Here is a 13386-nt window from a genome sequence, read left to right as displayed (position 1 = left end):
TTTTTTTTTTTTTTTTTTTTTGAGAGGGAGTCTCACTCTGCTGCCCAGGCTGGAAGTGCAGTGGCATGATCTCGGCTCACTACAAGCTCCGCCTCCCAGGTTCACACCATTCTCCTGCCTCAGCCTCCCAAGTAGCTGGGACTACAGACGCCCGCCACCACACCCAGCTAATTTCTTGTATTTTTAGTAGAGACAGGGTTTCACCATGTTAGCCAGGATGGTCTCCTCTCCTGACCTCGTGACCACCCGCCTCGGCCTCCCAAAGTGCTGGGATTACAGGTGTGAGCCACCACGCCTGGCACTGAAAAATTTAAAACTTTGTTTACTGTTGGTAAGAATGTGAAAGGGTGCAGCTCTGTGGAAAACAGTGTATGGCAGGTCCTCAAAAAACGAAAAATAGATTTACTATATCATCTAGTAATTCTACTTCTGTGGATATACCCAAAAGAATTGAAAGTAGGGTCTTGAAGAGATATTTGTGCACTCATGTTTGAAGCAGCATTATTCGCAATAGGCAAAAGGTGGAGGCAACCCAAGCATCCATTGACACATGATAGATAAGCAAAATGCAGCACATACAAGGAAATACTAATCAGCCTTGAAAAGGAAATTCTAACATATGCTCCAACATTGATGAACCTTGAGGATATTATGCTAAGTGTGAAATAAGCTAGCTACAAAAAAACAAATACTTATTATTCTACTTATATGAGGTACCTAGAGTGGTCAAATTCATACAGACAAAAAGTAGAATGGTGGTTCTGAGGGGCTGGGGAAGGGAGAATGGGCAGTTATTGCTTGTTATAGAATTTCATTTTTGCAAGATTGAAGAGTTCTGGAGACGAATGGTGGCGATGGTTGCACAACAATACAAATCTACTTAATACCATTGAAGTATATACTAAAAATGGTTAGGATAGTAAATTTCATATTAAGTGTATTTCATCAGATTTTTTTAACATTTTAAAATAAACCATAAAAAACTATGGTGCACTCACCCAGAATAGCACTACTCAGTAGTAAAAGGAATGAACGATATATACACACAGCATGGATGATTCTCAAGATAATTATGCTGCATGAAAGAAACCAGACCAAAAAAAAGAGTATAAATACTTTATGATTCCATTGTGTTAATTCTAGAAAAGGCAAACAAATCTAAAGTAAAAAATGTAAATCAATGGTTTCCTGGGGAAGGCAAGGAGGGACTGTAAAGGGGCATGAGGTAGCTCTGTAGGTGATGGATACGTTCATTATCATGATGATGGTATTGGTTCCCTGAGTGAACATAACAAATGTACAAAACTTAACAAATATGTATAATTATTGCATGACAATTACATATCAACAAAGCATTAAAACAAACTGTTGCACATAAAAATCCAACCTCCTACTCATTTTAGAAAATCCAATTTGGCAACCCTGTATTGATTCTGCCATCTCTTTCTTCTTGCCTTGGGAGCAAAGAATGGCTGGCTATGTCATAGATGCTACAATCCCTGTAGTATAGGATCTGCTTTTTTCTCAGTCCCTATTTTCCAGCTAGCACAGCACTGGCCTTGAGATGCACAGCCCAGAGATCGTAACCCACAAAACCAAAACCTTTGGATTATTTGCTCTGCCAGTAACATTAGTCATAGGACAGAGGTCTAGAGGTCCTGAGAATTTCTGCAAACCCTGAATCCTGCACAGCCACATTCAAGGGAGCATTCATGGATGCACCTTTAGAACACGTCTATTTCTGCTGGTTTGCTATAATCTCGCCTATTCCCTATTAATCACATCCAGTGTTTCTGTACAAATTATGGTCCCAGCTGGGCCTGGTATGTCTTACAGTTAAAGAGATACCTGCCTAAGGCTGAACTTAGGGCATAAGGCTCCTTGGCAGGTGCTAAACAGCATTTGCTTTACAGTGTTGGGGAATATGGGGCACCCCCTGGGAATAAGGGACCCAATTCATGCTGTTCCCACATGCACTAGAGTTTGTCACAACTGCCCCCTCCTGGGGGCAGATTCCTGCCATTCAGACTACAATATTACACCCATAAATTCCTACACTTTTTCCTAGGAGGCCTTGGTGGCAATGCCAATGAGGCCAAGTCTGGATTGACAGTTGTTCTCTGTCATCCTCCTGTCACCTCCAAGATAATCTGGAGACTCCTTCAGTTTGGTAGATCTTAACTCTGTTCTTGAACCACCTCACACAGTGATCAGAACATGGACGATTAAAGGCAGCTTTATCATAAGGCCATTATCATCGCATGAACCAGGGTGATGCACAGGAGATAAGTAGTTGTGCAGAGTAACATGAAGGCTGGACAAATCCTTCAGAGGCATGAGACCAACAATGTCCCAGAAAAAGGGAAACCTTCTCTAGGACAAGCTGTCGGCAAAACCCTGTTCAGGACTTCACAGCCACAGGCTGGTCATGTCCACAGCTAAACCAGCCACACAGGGCGGGAACGACATCTTCCCATGGCTTCAGACTACTCCTTATTCCCTTTAGGGATTGGAAAGAGAGAGGAGAGGTCTGCCTTCCCTGAGCACAGTGGAGTGGTGGACACATTCTCTGGAGAGCTGCAGTGTGTGGTGCTGACATGGCTTCTATCACAACCCCAGCAGTGAAAAAAAGGCTGATAAAATCCATGGTAAGAGAATGTAACTAGTCCCCAGAAAGCTTCCAACAGAGCTAGCATTCCTAGGGAACCTCCCCAGGGTGGGTGCTTGGATGAACAAGGTTCAACTTGTAGTTGACAGCACCCTCATAAGGTCTGTTCTCAGAGCTTATCTCTGGTGTGTGCTGTTGCATTGAACAGGGAAGGAGCACATTCTCCATGCTCCTTTCTCTGGTATGAATCTTCTGATGCCGAATGAGGGTAGGCCTTTGGTTGAAGGCTTTCCCACATTCGCTGCATTCATAAGGCCTATCTGGTTTGTGAACTTTCAGGTGCTGCCTCAGATTGGACCTCTGCCTGAAGGTTTTCCCACATTCACTGCACTCATAAGGCCGCTCGCCAGTGTGAAGTCTCCGGTGGTTATGGAGGCTGGAGCTTTGGTTGAAGAATTTCCCACATTCACTGCACTGGTAAGGCCGTTCGCCAGTGTGAAGTCTCCGATGGCTATTGAGGCTGGAGCTCTGGCTAAACAACTTCCCACATTCATTGCACTCATAAGGCCGCTCACCAGTGTGAACTCGCTGATGTTTCATGAGGTCAGAGCTTCGGCTGAAGGCTTTCCCACACTCGCCGCACCCATGAGGCCGCTCGCCAGTGTGAACTATCTGATGTTGAATGAGGCTGGCGATGTGGCTGAAGAATTTCCCACATTCATTGCACTTGTAAGGTCTTTCTCCAGTGTGAACTCTCCAATGTTTAATTAGGCTGGAGTTGCAGTTGAAGGATTTCCCACATTCACTGCACTCATGGGCACTTCTGCCCGTATGAACCCTCTTATGATGAATGAGGTTGGAACGCTGGCTGAAGAACTTCCCACAGTCACTGCACTCATATGGCTTTTCACCAGTGTGAACCCTCTTATGCTGAATGAGGTTGGAACTTCGGCTGAAGAATTTCCCACAGTCACCGCACACATGAGGGCTTTCACCAGTGTGAACCCTGCGATGTTTAACAAGGCTGGAGTGCTGGCTGAAAAATTTCCCACATTCGCAGCACTCATACGGTTTTCCTCTATTGTGAACTTTCTGGTGTTGAGTGAGGTCAGCGGCATAAGTGAAGAAGATTCCACATTTGCTGCATTCATAAGGCCTTTCTCTGCTGTGGATTCTCTGGTGCTGAACAAGAGTGGATTTGTCATTGAAGGCATCCCCAGAGTCACAGCACTTGTTATGCCTTAGTGCAATGTGAAAATCCACCACACTTTCGGTGGCCTTGTGCGGCTCCCCATCGCTGGGAGTGACCTCACGCTGCAGAAACCCTGCTGTGGCCACAAAGTCCTCCCCGCCCTCCCTGCAGGTGGAAAGCTGATCTGATGTGTGGTCTCCCCAGGTCTTTACAGGCAAAGCCTGGCCCTCCTCCCTTCTGATAGGGTTGTGTACGTTCTGCTGCACCTGCTTCTGGGGAAGGTTTGCACTGAACTCACAGCCTTTCACATATGCCTCACACAGAAACGGTTTCTGCCTGGGATGTGTTGTCTGGTGTTCAGCCAAATGCAAAATATCTTTCAAACGTAGGCCACATATGTCACAGGGGCAGGTCTTCTGGGGGCATAGAGTTGCCTGGGGACTCCTGTCCTGTGCCACTCCTTCTACAGAAACATGCTCAGAAGGTAAGTCCTTGCCCTCTGTTCCACGGCAAAAATCTGAAAGCAGAGAAATGCTGGTGAAGTTCGTATAAGCTTTAATAGAAGGAAAAACCCCCATCACCTATGCTTGGCTGACCCAAGAATGAGTCCATGGGATTGTTGGCAACACAAGAAGGCTCAGGTCAGGGTAAGGAATAATCTGCTCTGCCATACTGTGCCTGGCCAGGTCACAAAATACGGGAGGTCTTATCAGGACCAGAAACACAAGGATGGGGGACAGTATTGGGCAGAGAGGCAAGGTCTCCCACTCATTTCTCTTTAAAGGCCTTTTGGCAGGGCCTGGGCTGCTGGTAACCTGTGAGGGCTATGCAGTGCGAGCATCTAGACCCGGTAAAACCTGTAACTGAGGCCGGGCGTGGTGGCTCAAGCCTGTAATCCCAGCACTTTGGGAGGCCGAGACAGGCGGATCACGAGGTCAGGAGATCAAGACCATCCTGGCTAACACGGTGACACCCCGTCTCTACTAAAAATACAAAAAAAAAACTAGCCGGGCGAGGTGGCGGGCGCCTGTAGTCCCAGCTACTCGGGAGGCTGAGGCAGGAGAATGGCGTAAACCCGGGAGGCGGAGCTTGCAGTGAGCTGAGATCCGGCCACTGCACTCCAGTCCGGGCGACAGAGCGAGACTCCGCCTCAAAAAAAAAAAAAAAAAACCTGTAACTGAGTAGCTGGTGTTCAAGCACATCAAAGAAAAGCATGTATCTAACAACATATTAAGCGTAGGCCGGTGTTGGAAAGTGCTGCAGAGGAAGCTGAAAGAGAGAAACAGAGGCCAGAAAGGTGGGGCATAGACAAGAGGCCCAACTCAGAATAGCAATGGTAAGCGGATAATGTGTTAAGCACGGGAAAGGAAAAGCAGACATGTGGTCTGGCTACTGGCTTTGGTATCAAATGATGATGAATAGGAGAGAAGATGCTGGTATGATGTAAACACAGTGGTGATGTCACATCCTCCCCCAGCTCCCGTCACTGCTTACCAGAACCAGGCCTGCCATAAGCCCCTCTGGCCATGGCTGACGTCATATCCACACTGTCAGGCACCCAGGGCTCTTTCCCCATCTCCAGCTGGGAAACGATGTGGGATCTGAAAGATATAAGTCCTAAGGGAAAGACAGAGTGGGTGAGTGGCCAGTGCCCAGTTGAACTACCCCATGACAGACTACAGGACAGGAAACTCCATATGACACAGGGACATCGGGTGGTCATGGCAAGAGGTAACCACGTCAGTGATTAGAATTCCTGGCACAGTCTGGCTAAGGAAATATTAGCAAGAGGAAAGGCACAGAATTTAAACCACAGAACTGTCAGATCTGGATAATCACCCAGGAGGGAATGGCCAAGTCAGAGGGAGTCACGCAGCTGACTGCAAGACCCCTCATGCCTGGAGTTTCCCTGCAAGGCTTCAGGCAGCAGGTGTGGGGGCCGCTCAGGGAGACGAGGGAACAATATACATAGCTCAGCCCCAGAAGCCACAACACACATACCAGGAAAGTGGGGATGGAAAGCAGTGCCAGTGGTCTGGCTGTGGGAAGGAAAGAGCCGTTTCTTGGGCAAAGAGGACAGGCAGAGATGAGCTCGGGACACCAGGGTAGGGGTGACAGCCTTACCCAGCGAGGCTATAAGTGCAAAGTTTTCCAGCATCACATCGCAATACAGGAGTCTCTGAGCCTCATCGAGGAGCCCCCACTCCTCCTGGGAGAAGTAAATGGTCACGTCCTCAAAGGTCACGCAGCCCTGCCATGATGGGGACAGTTTGTTCCATGATCGGTCTCTGTCCTTGGGACTCGCTGTCCATCCCCTGCTCACCCTCCTCCCCAGCTCCACAGCTCCAGGAGGCAGTAGGCCCTGGTTCTGTGGGCGCCTCCTGTGACCACTGTGTCAGCCCAGAGCAGCAACAGGCAGGGGACAGAGAGGCTCCCTCCAAGCTCTGGGCCTGAAGTCCATGGCCCAACTCCTTCTTCTGGCAGCCTCTTCCCCTAGTGTCACCAGTGTCACACTTCTCAAAGATACAAATGTGGGCTTCTCTCCCTTAAGCCCCAGTCCAGAGCCCTGGGGTGATCAGCTCACACTCCCTCCCACGTGCATTTCACTCTTTGGACTGCACCATCCTCACAGCTCCAGACCTCACCACGGCCTCCCATTGCCACTGCCACCCTCTCCCCATCCTGGTCCCTATCATAGCCATCTCCACGGGCTCCCATGTGTCACTCTGCACACAGCATCCAGAGAGTACCTGGCAAACACAGCCACCATCCCAGCCTGCCCCCAGATCTTTGATGGCCTCCACTGCCAAGGGCAACACCTAGATAACAGGGAGAGGGAGTGCTCCACCCTTGCCTTGGAGCCCCCCAGCTCCCCTGGCCTGGCTTCAACCTAAGCCACCCACAGCACACATGGATGTCACATACCCTTGGCCTTCTTTGTTGCACATTCTCACCGTGTCATCACTCACACTTATTGAAAAAAGAAAAAAAAAAAAGCCAACCTCTCTGGCCATCCTACCCCCACCCAAGGCCAGCAACTCTGCCAATTGACCCCTCTTGGCCCAAGTTAATTCCCCAGCCCGAGGACAAACCCCATCAAGGGTCACCACAGAAGCCTGGTGAGAACATAGGTGAGTGTGTAACATAGGTGAGTGTGTAAGCACCAGCCCAGGCCTCACTGCAATATTACCTCCTCTACTGCTAAGCCTCAGCATCCATCTCATTCACCTCTACACCCTTTGGGATGATCTGGCCACCTGCCAGACCCTCTGATACACCCACATAGTGCCCCACCACCACCACCATGACCACTACTGTTCCTCACCTGTCTTTATGATGCCAACCAAGCCACGGTCCCCAAGCAAGAACCCTGCTCTCAGTTTTCCAGCCCCACCTTCCTCTTTTTTTTTTAACATCATTGTCACCATGACCTGAAGTTTCACCTCCTAAATCTGACACACAGCTACACTCCCGTCCACACACCAGATGGCACATTTTGGATGTTTCTAACAGTTGAAATAAACAAAGACCAATGAAATGAGAAAAGCCAAGGCTCCTTACTCAAAGCTCACTATAGCAAGAGAGACTCAACGCAAGCTGGGAGTGGGAAAGTTTTATAGCGAAAGAAAAGGAAGGCTTCAGGCATGCCCTGGTTGGAGGCTCCTGTATGAACTAGAAGTGGGCATCCTATGTGATTGGTTAGGGTGCATATCTGCCTTTCTCTGGTTGGTCTTAAATCAGAAGCAGGAGCAAACATTAGGAAAGCTGTCTGTTATTAATCAAACCCTGGCCATTTGGGACTGCTCATTACACAAGTTATTGTTTTAACTTCCTGGATTGTCAGTCCAGATAGCAATCTGGCTTCCTGTGGGTTTGACAGACAGCAGGCTGGCTTCCTGCTGTGTGGGTTGTTTATTGTAGATAAGGGGGTTGGTTTCCTGGGCAGGTTCTGGGGCAGAGTTCTATTTGTATACATCATCTGGCCATTGTTCTCATGAATATCCAGCCTCTCATAACCTTAACAACTCCCTCAGAACACCCTGTGTGTTTAGCTGCCCACTCTTCAACTCCATTTGGGAGTCTCTGGGAAATCACAGGCTCAACCTGGCCAAAACCTAACTTCTACTGCTTCCACGGAAAATTCCTCCCACAACCAACTTCTCAGTTCATGAAGCTGGATTCACCAAACCAAAAACCATGGATTCTTCCCTCGTCTTTCTCACCCTCCACATCGGAAAATCTGTTCAGCTTGACTTAAAAGGCATCAAGTTCCCAATCAAGTCCTCTACCTCCAGTCCCCACTCTGGTCCGGACAGCAGCAGCAGTGGCCTGGGCTATTCCATTAGGCTACTCCTTGCCTTCCCCGCCTGAAGCCCACCCCCATTCAGTTCTCCACTCTGCATCCACAGGGAGCCTATTAAGACCTGAGTCACAACATCTTCCTCCTCTGCCCTAAACCTTCCATGGCTCCCAATACCCTCAAAACAGAGGCCCAGGTCTCCAGCCTGCCGTTCTGGGCTGTCTTCAGCCCATCTGCTCTCTGGTTCCAGCAGACGTAACAGTGACCTGGGTGGGGTTCCTTGAACACTCCCAATTCAGTCTCCACACCGTGCCCAACCCCACCCCCCAAGCTTTTGCGTATGCTGGTTCCTGTGCCTACAAAGCCCTTCCTCCCTTCATCCCCATTACATTTCAGAAACGGAAGCCACTCTATATAAACCCTGCCCTGATTCAGGATCCTAGCTGGGAACGACTCCCTTCCAGGGTCCCCTGACTCAAAAGCAAGGAAATGGAAAAGGTGAAAAGTCCTAGAACAAAGCCATCTTTTGCGTCTCAACGCCGGGAACAGGAGGGTGGGGGGCCGACAGCCGAGGGCCTAAAGCCCAAGCACTCACCTGCGCGGGATCCCGCAGGGCCGCCTCCGCCATCGGAGTCTGTGGTCAAAGCAGGGCCCCACGATGCGGGCGACCACGGGGCGGGAGAAGGGGGTCTCGCAGACTCAGGCTACCACCCACCTGGCCGTGCCCCAGACGAGGCGTGACCCCGGGTTGAGGGTCGCACTCCTAGCCTCAGTCTCCCCCGTGCAAAATGCGCGCGGCGCCCGGGGCGCAGGCTCTGGGGCCCTGAGAGCGCGCAGCTCCGCCGGGCACCCCCCTTGCAAAGGGTCACGGCTGGTGCAAAGGCGCGGAGGGGGTCCCCGGCCTCACTGTCCCCGGCACGGTCCGGGAAAGCCGGCGCAGCAGCTTCAAGGGCGCAGCCGCACCCGCCCAGCCCCCAGCCCGGGGTCCCCAGCTCCTGGGGACTCAGCCTCCCCGCCGGGAAATGACCAGCGAGGCTGCAGCGCAGGAAGTTCCGGCCCCCACCCAGGCGGCCGGGAGAGTCGCGCTCTCCCGGACAGTCATTGGCCTGGCGCCAGCCGCCGGTGCACAGGCAGGGTCTGGGGATCGCGAGTCTCTGCCCAGCCTCTCGTCAGGCTGGGGGTACAGGACCGGAAGGAGAACGGACCTGGCCGGGTCTCCACCGCCGCCTCCTGCAGCCCTCGGGCCTTCCCCTTAAAGGGGCCGCTCCCGAGCCTGCGGCCGCCAGCGCTAAACCCCGCCCACTAAAGGCCCAGGTCGTGCTCTTCCTGCGCGTGTGGGCATCGGCAAGCCGCTTCACCCCTAAAGGACCTAAATTCACACTGGAAATGGGGATAGTACCCAATGGGCGGGGTCTTTGCGTAGTAATATTAAATGTAGCTCTCATTCAGGGCTTCTCAAACCAGCAACAGCCGCATCACCTGGGGACTGGATGAAAATGCAAGTTCTGGGGCAACAACTTAAATCTAAGGACTCAGAAATTTTGGGGATGGGATTCAGCCTTCTCTACTTTTGGGGGAGGGGGAGGTGGGGGATGAGTCTCGTTCTGTTGTCCAGGCTGGAGTGCAGTGACCTGATCATAGCTCACTGAAGCCTCCATCACGGGCTCAAGTTATCCTCCTGCCTCAGCCTACCAGGTAGATGGGACTACAGGCGCGCACGATCATACACAGCTAATGTTTAGATTTTTTATGGAGACTGGATCTCCCTGTGTGGCCTAGGCTGGTCTCAAACTCCTGAGCCCAAGCAATCCTCTCGCCTCGGCCTCCCAAAGTATTGGGATTGCAGGCGTGAGCCACGGTGCCAGGCCTCCTTCTCTGTTTTAACAAGCCCTCTGGGGACTCCAATGCTGGCTGCAACTTTAGAGCAGGGATTTTCATTGAAATCCAGTAAATAGGCCGGGCGCGGTGGCTCAAGCCTGTAATCCCAGCACTTTGGGAGGCCGAGACGGGCGGATCACGAGGTCAGGAGATCGAGACCATCCTGGCTAACACGGTGAAACCCCGTCTCTACTAAAAAATACAAAAAACTAGCCGGGCGACTTGGGGGCGCCTGTAGTCCCAGCTACTCGGGAGGCTGAGGCAGGAGAATGGCGTGAACCTGGGAGGCGGAGCTTGCAGTGAGCTGAGATCCGGCCACAGCACTCCAGCCTGGGTGACAGAGCAAGACTCCGTCTCAAAAAAAAAAAAAAAAAAAAAGAAATCCAGTAAATAAAATGGGAAAAATAACACTACATGTTGCATGGTGAAACCACCTTTGCAAAAATTGTAACTGAGAAAATTATGACAGTGAGAGATCTGACCTAACAAACTCCATCTTGCTTCTAACCTCCAAGCTGTCCTTGTTCATTCCTGAGCATAGGCCTAACTAACTTTGGGAGAAACTTACAGTTTAACTTTGAAACAAAGATAACAGCCCTTTCCCTCTAGGCCAGGAACGGTGCACCTGTAATCCTAGCACTTTGGGAGGCCGAGGCAGGTAGATCACGAGTTCAGGAAATCGAGACCATTCTGACTAACACGGTGAAACCCCGTCTCTACTAAAAATACAAAAAATTAGCCAGGCGTGGTGGCAGGTGCCTGTGGTCCCAGCTACTCGGGAGGCTGAGGCAAGAGAATGGCATGAACCCGGGAGGCGGAGCTTGCAGTGAGCCAAAATCACCTTCAGCCCAGCCGGACAGAGCAGACTCCTTCTGTCTCTAAATAAATAAATAAATAAATAAATAAATAAATAAATAAATAAATAAATAAAACAGCCCTTTCCCGAAACAAACCCTCTTCTTGCCTGGTGACCAGACTGCCTTTGTAGGATTAACAAAAGCCACAAGATTAGAGATCATGGTTTAGGAGTCATGCAGCCAGGGGCCAGGGGCCACAAGATTCTAAACCTTCCCAATTGCTCCTGGGGATAACATCACTATTGTAAAACCTAAAATTGGTGCACGAGATATTTATCAGACCCAGCACTCGATGGATCAGCTAGTACCACCCAGATTGATAAACTGGGTCATCTGGTCCTGTGGTCCCCTCCCAGGAATTTACTCCGTGCAATTAGACAACTTCAACTACCTATGATTTCTTTTTTTTTTTTTTTATTTATTTTTTTTTTTTGAGGCAGAGTCTTGCTCTGTGGCCCAGGCTGGAGTGCAGTGGCCAGATCTCAGCTCACTGCAAGCTCCACCTCTTGGGTTTACGCCATTCTCCTGCCTCAGCCTCCTGAGTAGCTGGGACTACAGGCGCCCGCCACCTCGCCTGGCTAGTTTTTTGTATTTTTTTTGTAGAGACGGGGTTTCACAGGGTTAGCCAGGATGGTCTCGATCTCCTGACCTCATGATCCGCCCGTCTCGGCCTCCCAAAGTGCTGGGATTACAGGCTTGAGCCACCGCGCCCGGCCTCTATGATTTCATCTCTAACCCAACACTCCCTACTACCTGGCCCCAAAAACCTCTCATCACTGAAGTTTCAGGGAGATCAAGTTGAGTAATAACTCTCTTTCTCCCATGGCATGGCTGGCCCTGTGTCAATTAAACACTTTGTTTACTGCAATGCCGTGGTCTTTTTGTAGCCAGCAAGAAGAACCCACTGGGTGGTTACAATGGTAGATAACAGGGCCCAGGAAACAATTCCTGCTGGGTGCATAAAAGCTATTGTCATTACCAACATCATCATCACAAGACTCTTACAAAGACCGCTGTGGGGTGGCAGGGAAGAGACACCTCTGTGCAGTCTTTTGGATATTTGTCAAAATATACAATGACTCTAACTCAGCAAGTACCGACTCAGAGGGAATAGTTAGGATTTTTACATGAAAGCACACCATCGTAACATTTGCCTATTTGATTTTATTATTTTCTTATAGCTGCATTTTTTCTAAATTGATAAAATCATATGTAATTATTGTATGCAACATGATGTTTTGAAATATATATACATTGTGGAATTGATAGGGACAGGAGGCAGGGAAATTCTGGGAGGAAGAGGCTGGGTCCATCAGGCTGAAAAGCCTGATACCATGGCCCAAAGTGAGAGCTTCCATCCCTGTTTTCCCACTCAAATGTTGCCTTTTCCAAAACCACCCATGGCTCACCCTGCTGCCTATTCTATGCCCATAAAAACCCCAGGCTCAGCAGGCAGAGAGAAGAAAAGCAGCTGGACATTGGAGACTATGGTTGGATGTTGGAGAGAAGTGGCCTGACTTCAGAGGGACAGCTTGACAGCGTAGCTTTGGAGAGGATGGCCAGGGATGGTGGAACTTCAGGGGATGATTACCTTTCTGCTCCATCCCCTTTTCAGCTCCTCTTCCTGCTGAGAGCCACTTTCACCGGCAATAAAATCCCCTGTGCATTTACCATCTTCAATTTGTTTGTGTGACCTCATTCCTCCTGGGCGCCAACAAAAACTTGGGTGCCATGAATGTGGGTGCAAAAGGCTGTCACACTGACCCTCCACTGAGCTGTTAACACTTAAGCTATCCATGGATGGCAAAGCTAAAAGGGCACTGTAACATTTCCTCAGGGGCTTCAGGGGTTATAGTCACCTTCCCCTAGAAGCTGCCATGGGGCCAGTATGGAATTTGCTCTTGCTGGCACCCAAAAGCACTCACCCTGTCTCCTACACCCGCTCACCTGTGCTCCCCCTCCCACGAGGGGTGGAAACGCAAGTGAGTGGAGTTCGCCCCTGCCAGCGCCCGTGCACTCTAGTTCCCATCCAATAAGGGGTCAAGGAAATATCCTGCTTCAGAATGACTAAATCAAGCTCATTAACATATGCATCACTTCACATTGTTTTGTTTTGCTTTGAGACAGGGTCTCATTCTCTCACCCAGGCTGGAGTACAGTGGCACTATCACAGCTCACAGCAGCCTTGACCTCTTGGGCTCAAGCCATCCTCCCACTTCAGCCTCCTGAGTAGTTGAGACTACAGACGTGCACCGCCACGCCCAGCTAGTTTTTTGTACCTTCTGCAGAGATGGAGTTTCACCATGTTGCCCAGGCTGGTCTCGAACTCCTGGGCTCAAGCACTCCTCCTTGCCTTGGTCTCCCAAAGTGCTGTGATTACTGGTGTGAGCCATGGTACTGGTCTTAGTTATCTTTTTTGTGTTGAGAAGATTTAAAATCTACTCTTTAAGCATTTGTCAAGAATACAACATAACTACAGTCACCAGATTGTGCAATAGATCTCTTGAACTTATTCCTCCTAGCTACCTGAAATGTTGTATCCTTTGACCAA

The 13386-nt window shown here is 50.0% G+C and overlaps 1 protein-coding gene and 1 long non-coding RNA gene across 2 annotated transcripts in view; one reads left to right on the top strand and one right to left on the bottom strand.

Moving 5' to 3' along the window:
* Positions 1-3174, top strand: part of LOC111529922 — a 13206-nt gene extending 10032 nt beyond the window's left edge. Inside the window, exons 4-5 of the long non-coding RNA XR_002727643.2 lie at positions 2507-2648; positions 2948-3174. This is a non-coding gene — a long non-coding RNA (uncharacterized LOC111529922). The remainder of the gene's footprint in view (positions 1-2506; positions 2649-2947) is intronic.
* On the bottom strand, positions 921-9295 carry ZNF792 (zinc finger protein 792). The gene is made up of 4 exons (XM_023196942.2): positions 8696-9295; positions 5925-6051; positions 5295-5417; positions 921-4317 (listed from the first exon to the last, which is right to left on the bottom strand). The coding sequence occupies exons 1-4, from the start codon at positions 8726-8728 to the stop codon at positions 2699-2701; spliced, it is 1902 nt and encodes a 633-aa protein (XP_023052710.1). The 5' UTR covers positions 8729-9295; the 3' UTR covers positions 921-2698.
* Positions 9296-13386: the final 4091 nt, after the last annotated feature.

Source organism: Piliocolobus tephrosceles, chromosome 21 (genome assembly GCF_002776525.5).
Source record: "Piliocolobus tephrosceles isolate RC106 chromosome 21, ASM277652v3, whole genome shotgun sequence".
NCBI lineage: Eukaryota > Metazoa > Chordata > Mammalia > Primates > Cercopithecidae > Piliocolobus > Piliocolobus tephrosceles.
Note: the sequence above shows the minus strand (reverse complement) of the source record. Positions and strands in the feature narration are given on the sequence as shown.

Excerpts from the sequence above, each read along its gene's own strand:
- ZNF792 (XM_023196942.2), bottom strand. The coding sequence starts at position 8,728 with ATGGCGGAGGCGGCCCTGCGGGATCCCGCGCAG. Across the intron at positions 6,052-8,695 it reads CCCTGCGGGATCCCGCGCAG|GGCTGCGTGACCTTTGAGGA; the intron begins GTGAGTGCTTGG and ends CCATCATGGCAG. Across the intron at positions 4,318-5,294 it reads TTATGGCAGGCCTGGTTCTG|ATTTTTGCCGTGGAACAGAG; the intron begins GTAAGCAGTGAC and ends CTCTGCTTTCAG.